The sequence below is a fragment of the Drosophila albomicans genome, chromosome 2R (assembly GCF_009650485.2).
Source record: "Drosophila albomicans strain 15112-1751.03 chromosome 2R, ASM965048v2, whole genome shotgun sequence".
Lineage (NCBI taxonomy): Eukaryota > Metazoa > Arthropoda > Insecta > Diptera > Drosophilidae > Drosophila > Drosophila albomicans.
Genome location: NC_047631.2, coordinates 18,860,731 through 18,872,961, shown reverse-complemented (window position 1 = coordinate 18,872,961; position 12,231 = coordinate 18,860,731). Strand labels below are relative to the sequence as shown.

The 12,231-nt window shown below is 45.0% G+C and overlaps 1 protein-coding gene across 2 annotated transcripts in view; it reads right to left on the bottom strand.

Moving 5' to 3' along the window:
* Nucleotides 1–12,231, bottom strand: part of LOC117576352 (octopamine receptor beta-3R-like) — a 34,711-nt gene that overhangs the window by 1,143 nt on the left and 21,337 nt on the right. Inside the window, exons 2-7 of one of the 2 annotated variants that reach the window (XM_034261037.2) lie at nt 8,038–9,143; nt 6,306–6,506; nt 5,298–5,573; nt 5,030–5,207; nt 3,059–4,931; nt 1,933–2,370 (exon numbers count right to left, since the gene is read on the bottom strand). In XM_034261037.2, coding sequence (XP_034116928.2) covers nt 1,933–2,370; nt 3,059–4,931; nt 5,030–5,207; nt 5,298–5,573; nt 6,306–6,506; nt 8,038–8,579 — 3,508 coding nt within the window. In that variant the 5' untranslated portion in view covers nt 8,580–9,143. The remainder of the gene's footprint in view (nt 1–1,932; nt 2,371–3,058; nt 4,932–5,029; nt 5,208–5,297; nt 5,574–6,305; nt 6,507–8,037; nt 9,144–12,231) is intronic. The other variant, XM_034261038.2, reaches the window with a different exon arrangement.

Here is a 12,231-nt window from a genome sequence, read left to right as displayed (position 1 = left end):
TATTTACACAGGACACTTGTTATCACAAAGATATACAGCGTTAACCCCCGCATCCACACACACACTTCCACACACACCCACACACACAACATAAACAGCATTGGAAAGTAAAAGTATGTACATAAAAAAAAAGAAAAACAAATCAGACGACAGACTGACAAACAGACAACAGTAAGCAACAGGAAGTGGCGAACAAGTTTGTCCTCGACCTCCAGCAAAGCAAATAAAAAAGGTGGACAGGCTTGAGCGGGAGGAAGTGGGGCAGCAAGAAACATGGGATTCGAGGACCGGTAGAAATCATAATGCAAAAAAACATTGCCGAAGTGGACGTTGGCAAAGCAATACGAAATGCACGTGCAAAACGGAAGCAATTATGTACAGCTTGAGGAGGCGAAAAGTCCTGGAGCATGGTCATCCATGCGTTTAACCCCAAGGAGCTGCTAAGCGTGTTAACACCCCAGACGCCTTGGGATACGATGGTCGAGTGGGAGTCATGAGACGAAAACACTCGAGTTCTGGGAAGGATTGGGATAACTAAGTCAAGTTGACTGTCGCTAGGCATTAGTTTTGGGTAGGGGCGACGATTTGGATTTGATTTCATGACATTGATTCGGATGAAAATGTTGATACATGACAGAAAAAATGTTGCAAACTATTTGATTGCTTATGCGAAGAAGTCAATGACTAAGCTGTGAATATGCTTTTCTATTCTAGCAATCACATTGAAGATATGCAATAAATTTTCTGTATAATGGTGTTCAAGAATGTGTTTGCTTTTCAAAATTAATTGGCATATCAATAGAGTGCTATGTACATTTAACATATCTCCTAAAGTGCAAAATACACCAGGTTGACCACCAAACTAAAATCCGTGGAATACAAGTGCTGTCGATAAAAATATTAGCTCTTAACTCCTATAGTCTTTGAGATCTAGGTGCTCATACAGACAGACGGATATTATCAAGAATATCTGTATATCCTTTATGGGGTCGGATATAACTTCTTCTGTCTGTTGTATTCGTCTTCATACAAAATTCGTCTTTCGAATTATACGTTTATTAGTTATATTTATATGTCATCTAATTTGTTTAACCTATTTGAATATGTATTATTATTTCTTCAAGGTGTCTATTTTGTTCAACCTCCTAAACTTCGTAACAGAAAGTCGATCCTGTAGTTATTTATTTTCATGCCTGCAAGATTTTTCAATGTGGTTTTTTAGGGCTTGATATACTGATATCAATATTTCGAGAAAGTAAGTAAAAAGCGCATTATTAATTATACTGTATAACATATTATATGTATTTCATTACCAAACAACCTAATATATGATTTATAGACACTCATTGAGTTATTGTGTACAACTTTTTGTAACTCTATTCAAAATTCGATTTTGAACGTGGATTCCACATGCTAAATTTACTAGTTTTTAAAAAAATATGGGCAATATAAAAAAGGTGTTAGCACTCTTTGATATATTCTTAATATGTTCACATCAAAATATTATAAATTTGCATACTTGTGAAAAATTACATTATGCTAACGAAATAGGACAAATTCCCCACAAATAGTACAAATACGTAACTTTTTGGGGATAAACTTATTTCTCTTAGGTTTCGATTCCTTGGGAAAACAAAGTTGAAATTATATTTACAAAAAAATGCATGAAATTTCTTAACAGATGCAGAGGATGCAACTTTTTGTGGGTTGTGTTGGTTGTTTGAAAGGAAGGAGATCGATGGTAACGTGGAGTTAAACAAAAGGATATGCATGACGTATGAGAGCATGACAAAGATAGCAAACAGGCAATGCGAGAAAGAAAACGAAATAGCATTAGAGATTTGAGCGAGAGAGAAACAGAGAATGGAAGTGGGATAGAGGTACGTTTCGAATGGTCTGTGTGTTGCTGTTGGAGATGAGAAAACAACTCACCGGTTGCACCACAGTGACTACATCCGGTTTTGAAGCGCCGCTTCCGGTTCTTATTCTGCTGCCAAAATGCTGCGACGGCCGCCTTTCGTTTGTGCCAGAAGCGTGAACGCGTGCTCGGAGTTTGCCCATCAGCCAGAGCTGCATCTGGGTCGTGACAACTACGTTTACTACTTGCACTGACTGAGGTGTTGGTGTCGGTGGTGGTGGTATTGGTGGTGGTGGTGTTGGTAATTTTGGTGGTTGTAGTTGTGGAGCTTGTGGTGCCTGTGGTGACGGTGATCTCGGCGCCACAGAGCGGACATTTGGGCAGCGGGCTGGCGGCCGGAGCAAATGTAATGCCGCGTGGTTTTTGCTCAATGATCTCGGCCTCGTCTTCATCCACAAAAATGCAGATGCCACCGCGTCGTATTAGCGAGGATTTATTGGAAAATTCGGGTTCTGCTTGAAGTTGTTTTTTTTGTTTTATACATTTTGGGGACGATGACAATTCGAGTTGGAACAGTTTTTGCGGATTGAACACAATTTGATTAACAAACACATACAGAAATGCACATACGGTAATAGAGAAATAGAGAGAGAGAAAGATATATGTTTATAGAGCGAAAAAGAGAGAGAGATAGACAGATTAGGATAGTAAGAGACACATAGATATGCATTGGTTAACATTTGCTGGATCTATTCGTACGTCATGCAATCGACAGAGGACGAAAAACAGTGAAAGGATACACACACATATACTATAATTAAGTAGAGGATAGGACAACAACTGACACAAATCGAGTGCTCAGTCAAAAATAACTACAATAAATATTCGGAGTTGAACAACTAGGCGTATGCGCAATGTCACTACGTTTAAAGTGCAGTGTAACTGAAGCTGCTTATTGTATGTAGTTAGCTGCCTACTTCGACTTGTTAAGCACAATTAAATCAACGGTGAGAACTACCAACAAAGTCAAGGCGAAGAAGCAGCTTCCACAGCTGATTTCATTAATGTCAAAGTCAGCACTCATAATTCATTGAGATTGACAGTTGTTGGAAGCATTACCTTGACCTTGCTGATTGCTGACCTTTTTCGCGCCCTACACACACACATACTACTAGCTAGGTTTGTAACGAGGCTACTTACTCGCCGAGCTGGTGGAGACACGTCCCATGGGAATGTAGCTGCGACTGTCGCTGTGCTCCTGCGAGAAATTGATGACGTTGACATCGTAGGTAACCACTGAAGCCTGTCGCTTGCGCACCGTCTGAATGCCCTCGTAACCGGTGAGTATGCTGCAACGTTGCCGCCCACCGCCGGAAGCGCTCACATCCGCATCGGTGGTGCTATCTTTACGCTTCAACAGCGGCGAGGTGACATCCTTGTTCTCGCCAATGTCGTTGCCACTGTCGACCGGTGAGAGCGTCGAGTCGAGTATTATTTCGGGCTTGGGTGATATGTTGAGTGGATGCTGTTGTTGTTGCTGCGACGTGGACGTTGCTCCTGCTGTTGCTGGTGTTGTTGTTGTCTGCGGCACCGGTAATGTGGTGACCACGTCCAACGATACGGTGGAGGTGTCACTTGGCGTATAGCCGGCTGCGTGCGGTGGCGGCGACAGGAAGTACACGTTGATGGATGCCGACTGTTGGGCACCACAGTTGGCAGCATTCACAGCAGCTGCCGCTGGCGTATTCGGTGGGGACATCAAATAGTTGGCGCACACCTGATCACTCAGCGTGCTCATGCGTTGCGGCTGCCGTCGCGACTTTATTGACTGCTCGCCGCCCAAAGGGAAGCTCAGCGAGCGAAAGATTTCGGCCAGCTCCGAGCTGTTTGTGATCAGCATGCCGCTCTGTTCGACAAGCTCGGCAGCTGGTGGCGACAACGATGGCGGCGGCGTTGCCGGTTGTTTGGGTGAGTCCACAAAGCAATCGGCCAGCTGAGCCAACTCATCGCTGGTGACGCAGCCAACATCGTTGCCATTGCTGCCAAAGTCAATCAACTGCAAACCGTCGCTGAATTGCTTGATCAGCTGGCCATCGGTTGCAGTCACAGCCGCGGCATTCTGCTCGCTGAGCACATTAATGTCCAGCAGTATGTCCGGCTTGTTGGGCGTCGAGTCGGTGTCGCTGTGCTGTCGCGTTCGCTGCTCAAGTTTACGTTCCTTGCCGCCACTGCCGCCAGCTCCGGCGCCATTATAACTATGCGATAGCTTGCGATTGCGGGCACGCCGAAAGAAACTGGAGCCCTCGGAGTTGGCCTGTTGTCGCTTCTTTTCGAGGGCAAAGCACTCGGTGCTAGAGCGTTTGGTTTTCGCCAGCAGCGCCATGAAATTGAAGCCCTTCTCCTTGGCCGCCACTTGAGTCGAAGACGCCGCCGTCTTTGATTCACTGATGGTGCGCAAGAATTCCGAGTCACTCGCCGCAAATGCCTTGTGGCCAGTGGCAGCGGCACCCGACTTCAAACGTATGAATTCGGATTCACTGAGCGCCGCATACTTGCCACTTGCCGCCCCCGTTTGCTTCTTGAAGTACAGATAGTTGTCCTCGATGAGTCGCTTCAGCTCCTTGTTGTCCTCGGCCAGCGGCAAGTGTGTCTCATAGTGGTCGTTGGTCTCGCTCTCATCGCTGTTCAGCCCGAAGACACGATAGGCCGTTGACTCCGGTTCCTGTTCGCTGTTGCCGCTGCCGCTTGTCAGGCTCAGTTGTTGTTGCACTGCCGCCACAGCAGCCACAGCTGGTTGCAACTGTGGCGGCGTCTTGCCAACGAGCGTTTCAATCCAAATTTGTGGATTAAAAACTGGCACCGGGGCCTGGAGTTGATTCGGCGCCAACTGTTGCTGCAGAGCCATCATTGATGGCGCGCTGTCCGTGTGCGTGACCTTCTCGTAACGCTCCTGCTCGAGGTCACGCAAGTCGATGCTGCTGCGGCTTAGACGCCTCGGTGGCGGCGATGGCACACGCAGTTCATCGCACTCGTCCTTATCATCGTCCTCATCGGTGGCCGTCTGCAGCATGTCCTGTGAGGCCGATTACACACAAGACGCATATATCATTTAGCATTTCGTCCATTGAATGGGGATTATTTTTGTGTGGTAAATGTGATTGTTGAACTTACCTCCAAATTGCTGACTGCACTGATGGTCTCCTCTCTAGCTGACTTAGTGTTCAGATCACAGTCACTTGGATGCAAATAGCTCAGATTGGTGGGCTGTTGCGTGTGTCCCATGTGCACGCTGTTCAACAGGATGTTCGAGCTGGTGCGACTTAATGCCTTGCGTTGACGCACAGCCTCTCTGTGAAGGACATGGACATGGGCATGGGGACAAGAAACCGCAAAGTAAGAATTAAACGTCAATTGCAGTTGCAACGTGGTCACAACTCACTTGAAGATGCGCCAGTACATGACCAGCATCACAATGCCAGGTATCCAGAAGCTGACTGAGCTCGAGATGAGCGCATAGGCCTTGTTGACCACAAATGTGCATTGATCCGGACGCAATGAGACCTCACGCAGATGCTCCTCGGTCGTATACCAGCCCAGAAAGATGGGCGTAAACGAGATGAGGGCTGGCAATATCCAGACATTTGCTAGCATAAAGCAGACAGTTCGATGTGTCATATTCAGTGGATATTCCAGTGGTCGGACTATGGCATAGTATCTGCAAATGATTTACAGTTATTTCCTGCAGCTAATCGAATCAATAGCCTTTATAAGGATACCGTCTGTTATCCGTTAACTGTTTGTAATCGGTTTCATTACATTTATAATGCATAAAGATTCTTTTGTTTTCATTGGGGAATTTCAACGTAAAAGCATTAATTAATTTGGCCGCAAAACTTATTTCTATTTTTACATGGTCGGTATTTTGTTTGGCTGCGTGTTGTTGCTGCGGCCCATCGAAAGGTGTGTGAAGTATAAATTAATTAAAACGAACAAAACAAAAGGCTGCCTTGGCTCCCAAGTCCTGTGTTCTTCTGTGGGCAGCCTCTCTCTGATGTCCAGTGGACAGCATTCGGCCATTGTTGTGCCAGCTTAGAGGGTCCCAGCTGGTCTGGTCGCTGCGCGTTGCGTTGCGTTGCGTTTTAGGCCGCAGCTCCAATTAACAATTTGTGCTTGTACCGGGAACAAGGGCGTTCCATAGCTTTTGCCGTCGGTGTCGGTGTGCAAATCATTTGGGCCGCATTCATCATACGCCCCGGCTTAATGTTTGCTTTTGATGTGCGCGCCTTTCACAGTAATTAATTGTTTCCCATTCGCACTGTTCGCAGCCATGAGCGAGAGTGCGAGTGAGATTGCGGCTGCCGCAAGTCAAGATTAATGGCTCCTCTATGTGTAGAGCCTTAGAGCCAAGCGTGTTCGTGTTTGAAGGGCTTACAATTTATGTACTCACCTATCCACCGATATGCAACAAAGATGCAGTATGCTGGCTGTGGAGAAGTAAACGTCCAAACTGTTGTACACGTTGCACATGAAGGGGCCAAACATCCACTTGCCGCCGGACAGCTCAACGGATGCGTTAAATGTCATCGCACAGAGGGCTACCAACATGTCGGCCATCGCCAGTGACACAACAAAGTAATTTGTTATAACGCTGCGAATGAGACAAACAAACAAACACACACACATATACAAACAAGCACAACATTAAATGAACGTAGCGTTTCATGTTCCGCAAAAAAAAAAAAATCACCATTTGCCAACCATTCTAGCAACCGCGCAACCACAAACCGCGACCGCTTCACAGAGACAGGCAGAGAGCGAGAGAGAGAGAGAGAGCGACACAGAAAAAGCCATGTCAAGCGAATGACATTGCATTTGTTTGTAGTGCAGCAAATGTTGCATGCTCTTCTACTACTACTATTACTACTACACTACATAGTATGTCTTTCAGTTGTACTCCATTTGAGTCGCCACCAGGTCACCTTAATGCTGCAATTTCCCGTGCTGTCATAAGTCATTCGGCTGACTAGGCAGCTGTCGTCTTAGCTCTGGGGGAAATTTTAGCGCCTGGGCCACGTTCATACAGTCTTGCATATCGTGAATAACTGCAAATGACTTGCTTTTATAAATGCTCCAAATTCCAACTATATTTCACAATTTTTGCAACAAGATAGATTAGAATACTTTGGCATGGCATGGAGTTAAATTTATTTTCTGGCACGCTGAAAAGTATGCTACACTTTTTGTGGGGGAAGTTGGCACCACGTCACATACAGAATGCAGAATGTGTTTTAGAAATTCGGATTTGCTGGTTGAGAAGCACATTTGTTGCCATTTAAATGTTCTCTTTAATGATTTTAATACCATGCATTATTTAACAACACTAAGTAGAAAATCTTTGAATTTCTTTTGCATTTCTTTTTAAATTCACCAAAAACGAATGGCCAATTTAACATTTTTGAATTAAGGAATAACTACGTATTTATACAAGATAACTGTTTGGTTAGAAGAAATATTTGTTATTCAATCAACCACAAACATTTGAAATAAAAACTGATACACTTTTAAAGCATTTTTTCAAGACTACAAATTCCACAGAATTGAATTTCTCTGTCGTAATGAGCTGCTTATTGACCTTCGTTTTGTTGGTTCATTCAACTTGCAGTCCGCTTGACTGTGAGAATAGTTGCGAGTACACAACGCTAAGCCATTTACCAAAAATTCATGACAATTTGCGCTGCATAAATGCTGCGCATTTTCGAAAGCAGGGGGAATGTTGCACATAAATGGCTTGTGTCGTGAATGGCATGCTGCACTCTTTGTGCTGCAGTGGGGCGCCCTCAGGGGCGCATCCGGGTGCCTTGTCATTGCCATCGTGTGTCATATTTAAGTTCATTTAATGTTTTATTATTCCGCTTGTCGCTCATTTAAATTACATTTACTACGACTGCGTACACAGTAACATAGCGCAAAATGCTAGCAAACTAACTCGTTGCACGTTGCGCGTTGCACGACGAGTCGGCAGGAAGCACGTTGCACATTGCACACGCCAGTTGGAGGTTGCATGTTGCAACTTATCCTGGCTGCCAGGATGTTGCAGTCAGTGTGGTGCCCAAGAGAGAGGCAATTAAATGGATGACTCGCAGCGAATAGCCGCTGAACCACGATTTCACTTGACTTACCGCAACTTTCGATTTCGCTGCACCGAAATGATGACCAACGCATTGCCCAGGACAGCGGCCAGGATAATTGACGAGAATATGAAGCCCTTAAACAGCAGCAGCGAAACATCGACCCAACTATCTTCGAGTTGGTCACTGGGTTCGATTTGGCTGCTGATATTGGCATTTGCATTTGCCGTCATGTTGCTGGCGACTGTCGAGAACAGCTCCAAGGCGGTGGTGGAGCTTGTTGGGACGGTGGCGATGGCGGCTGACGAGGCGGAGGAGGTGGCGGACGACGATGCCGTTAATGACAGTGAAGTCAACGAGGCATCCACAAATTGTGATGTTGTTGTTGGCAAATTTGCTGCTGTCGTTGTTGATATTGTTGTTGCAGCAGTTGCTCGTGTTTCGCCTGCAGTTGTTGTCAATGTTTTTGTTGCTGCAGTCAGTAAGAAGTTGCTCCCGCTGCTGCTGCTACTACCAGTTATTGCTGTTGTTGTTGTCGTAGTTGTCGTCGCTGTTGCGTTTAAGGCAGCACCACCAACAACAAATGTTGTCATCGATTTGCTTGGCCTTCTTGTTCTAGCAGTTGCTGTTGTCGCTTGCAGCAGCTGTTGTTGTTGCTGCTGCTGCTGTTGATATTGGCGCTGTTGTTGTTGCCAAGTTGATGGCAGTGCTTGGGCTGAGATAACTGCTAAGCGTTGTCATTGTATCAATTTATTGCTGCTGCGTTGATTAAAACGTTCGACGTAGTTGCTTCACTCGCTCGTAACCAAAACCTTTTTCGCTCGCGAGCATAATTGCAATTTGAAAAGCAAACAAGCGTGTCAGGGTTCAACGTCGCTGTCGCAGTCGCAGTCGCAGTCACTGTCTCAGTCTCGGTCTGGCAGTCTCATCAACTGGTAGTCGAGATGCTCGACGACGGCAACGTCAATAGCAGCAGCGACATTGAGTGTTTGCCTAGTGCTTTGCCAGGACACGATGCCATCGCTTGTCGATTGTCCCCAGTCGCCCCTATCGTTCTTCCTTATTGACTCTCCGCTTTGCTGGCGTTTATTTGAGCTGCTCCAAATGTTGGCCGAGTTTTACTGCAACGCTCAAACGCTCAATAATCGACGACTCGACTGCAAATGAATAAATAAATAATTTATTAACAGACATCTCAGTAACGAATCAAAAAAGAAATTGCCAAAAAGATGACTCGATAAGTACACACATATATTGATGTATTTGCAATTTGTTTCGACCCTGAAGCCTGTTGCCACTGTGCCTCGTTACGAGCCATCCTCTATGCGCCTCACTTGGCTGCTGTCCGTTAAAGTACAGAAATATATTGCGTATACGCCATGTGGGCTATGTGAGCACTTGGCATGCATTTTATTGGAGCGCCGACTGACAGAGAGAGAGAGAGAGAGGAGTGAGACGGAGAGGGAGAAACACATCTGCATATCTCTCATTCGACTGTCATCAGTGCTGTCAAGTGCTGACATCTAGGGGCAAGAGGTTCGTTCAAGCTGTAACCCCTAAATTCAGATTGCAAACACAGCAGATTTCCACAGCAAATAAATAAAATTTATTTTATATTTATATTTATTCTGCAGCCCGGTTCCCATTGCAGTTGAGCCACAAAGGAAAGCTAGCACTTGCTATGACATATTTTTCTCTCGTTTGTTTTACTTGATTTTAATGGGAAGTTGTTCAATTTTTATGCATAAACTTAGTTTGCTCAAAAGTTGCATTCACTTTATAACTAAACTGATAACGAAAGTCACTCAAATCAAGTTGTGCAGTGAGAGTTAACGCTTATGGGGGATTATAATTTCCATTACTTAGTGGTCGCAGCATGCAATAATCCCTAATAATCTTTCATGCTCACTTGAAACTGTAATTAATTGCCATATTTTGAAATGGCTTTTAAACAACTTGAAGTCTAAAAACTCTATCTACATTTTATCCGCTCACTATCCTTTTTTTTTCTCCTGTTGCTGACCGTTCGCTGAAGGATTGAAGTTCAAATGTCCTTGGCAGCAACATAAATCGTTAGCTATAAGTTTATTTTGTTTTTTTTTTGTCTCTTTCTCTTTGCTTCGATGGGGAAATAAGTTTTTTGCTGCCGTCGGTGCTGGTGTCCTTCAGCACGAGTATTTTGATTTCAATATTTTTTAAGGATTTATAAGTGGCATGGGATACAACCAGACACACACACATAGATCGTACACCCGCATACACAGTTGCAGACAAAGAGCACCGCAGACGTTGAGACCAATGTAAACTACGACCTTGCACGCTTCACGGAGCTATTATCCTTGTTAGCTGCGGTGTCCTTCGTTCGCCAGTTGATTTTGACTTGTTTGCTCTCGACTCAGACTCTTGGCCACATTCATCCATTGTCTGGGATTGGCAACTAAATATTTTAATGTTCGGATCTCGCGAGGATAACGCAGGACATCATTCAGTGAGTGACAGGCTGAAGAGGAAATTTTACAGGCGGCTTTGAAATCTGTCTAGCTAAGCTGAGGCTGCAACTTATAAATTTCATGCACCATTGCGCTTGGGCCCTGCGACAGCAGAGCGCGGCGTCCTTTAATATCCTGGATAAGTTGCCACATCAGACGTTTGCCATTGTGGCATAATTAATGCCTTCAAGTGGCTGCCTGGCTGGCGTTGTGCTACCGGAAACTCAATAAACCCGCCGCTCTTCCGGCAGCAGCAAAGTTGCGCTTAAGCGCAAACATCAACATGAACTAAGTTGTGTTCACCCATCTTCCACCCACCTCAAAACCTCTCTAACCTCTCACCTCCCACGCGACCCCGCAACTCCGCTTTCGCGTTGTGTTGCGTTGCGTGGGTCAACAAAAACTGCGCATGGGTCAGTTAGGATGGACCTGGAGGCCAAATGGTCAAAGTCCAGAGTGGGCGGGTGTAAAGTAAAGTGCAAACTTCAAAGTGCCACCCGCGCATGGGACGCAGGACACACAGGACACTGCTAATTCAATTAAATCCATATACGAGTGGAAACCTCTTCTCAGTGCCGAGTCAATAAGAGGCTTAACTGCTGCAGGGTTGACAAACACAAACTGATAAAGCGACCGTACAAATACTAATTGTAAACACTGTAATCACCTCCATCAACAATTTCTGCAAATTCAATATGAACTATGAACTATGAACTGGCAACTGGTAACAAGCCAACTCAATGGGAAATGAAAAAGCTGCAGCAAAAAGCAAAAGGCAACGAGACAGTGACAGAGTCAGAATGAGAATCAAAATCAGAGCCAGAGAATGTGCGTCTGCAAAAGACATTTGGCAATCTTAGTGATGCTTGAAATGAAATGGGGATTTGTCTCATTGAATGTGCTCAGAATTGTCAAATTGTCATCAACTTTACAAAAACTACTCATACGATGCGGTTCAGTGACTCGGAGCTCGGTGCTCGGAGCATAAACAACAACTCGAACTATTTGAAGCACATTTAAATTATGTCTTTAAAATGCTTGCGAAATGAACACAGTCGAGTGTGTGTTGGCCATAAATAAAAGTGTCCATTGTGTCTATTGAGTTGGTGTGCAAACACAAAACGAGTATATCACAGACTAGGGTCAGTCTTTGGGTTCATGTTTGTTTAAATTCAGGGCAAAAATAAACAGTCTAGCCCAACTGTTGATGAATTGCCAGCGTTTAATTGAAAATTCCTAGTGATTTGCTGCTGCTTACGGAATGCAGAGTGCGGAGCGGAGGGATGAAGTCGGTAAATAGTTGGGTTTTGTTAGTTTTTGGACCCTCGATTGATTTGCCAATTGACAGTAAATTCTTTGCATGCCATTTAGAATGCCAATTGACAGCTGACACTCAACAAGATGGGCGGACTTCTTCTGACCGTAGTTGTCACTCACTGATACTGTGACTCTGACTCTGACTGTGTGGCAGGTACACAGCTGTTTGCCCAACAAATTAAAGTTAATGCGGCTCAGAAATAAGCCTCAAAGGAGAAGAGCAGGGGGTGGAGGTATGAAGAGAGAGAGAGAGAGAGAGCACTCCAAGCCTTTCCAGCCAACAGGCAATGACAAACAAGCGTCAATCCCCCGCTTAGACACATTGTGACGACAACTGTCAGCATTTAAATAAGATTGATCGATTGGCATTGGCATTGGCATTGATGTTGAGGCTGATGTTGCTCCAGCTCCAGCTCCAGCTTCAGTTCCAGCTTCTCTC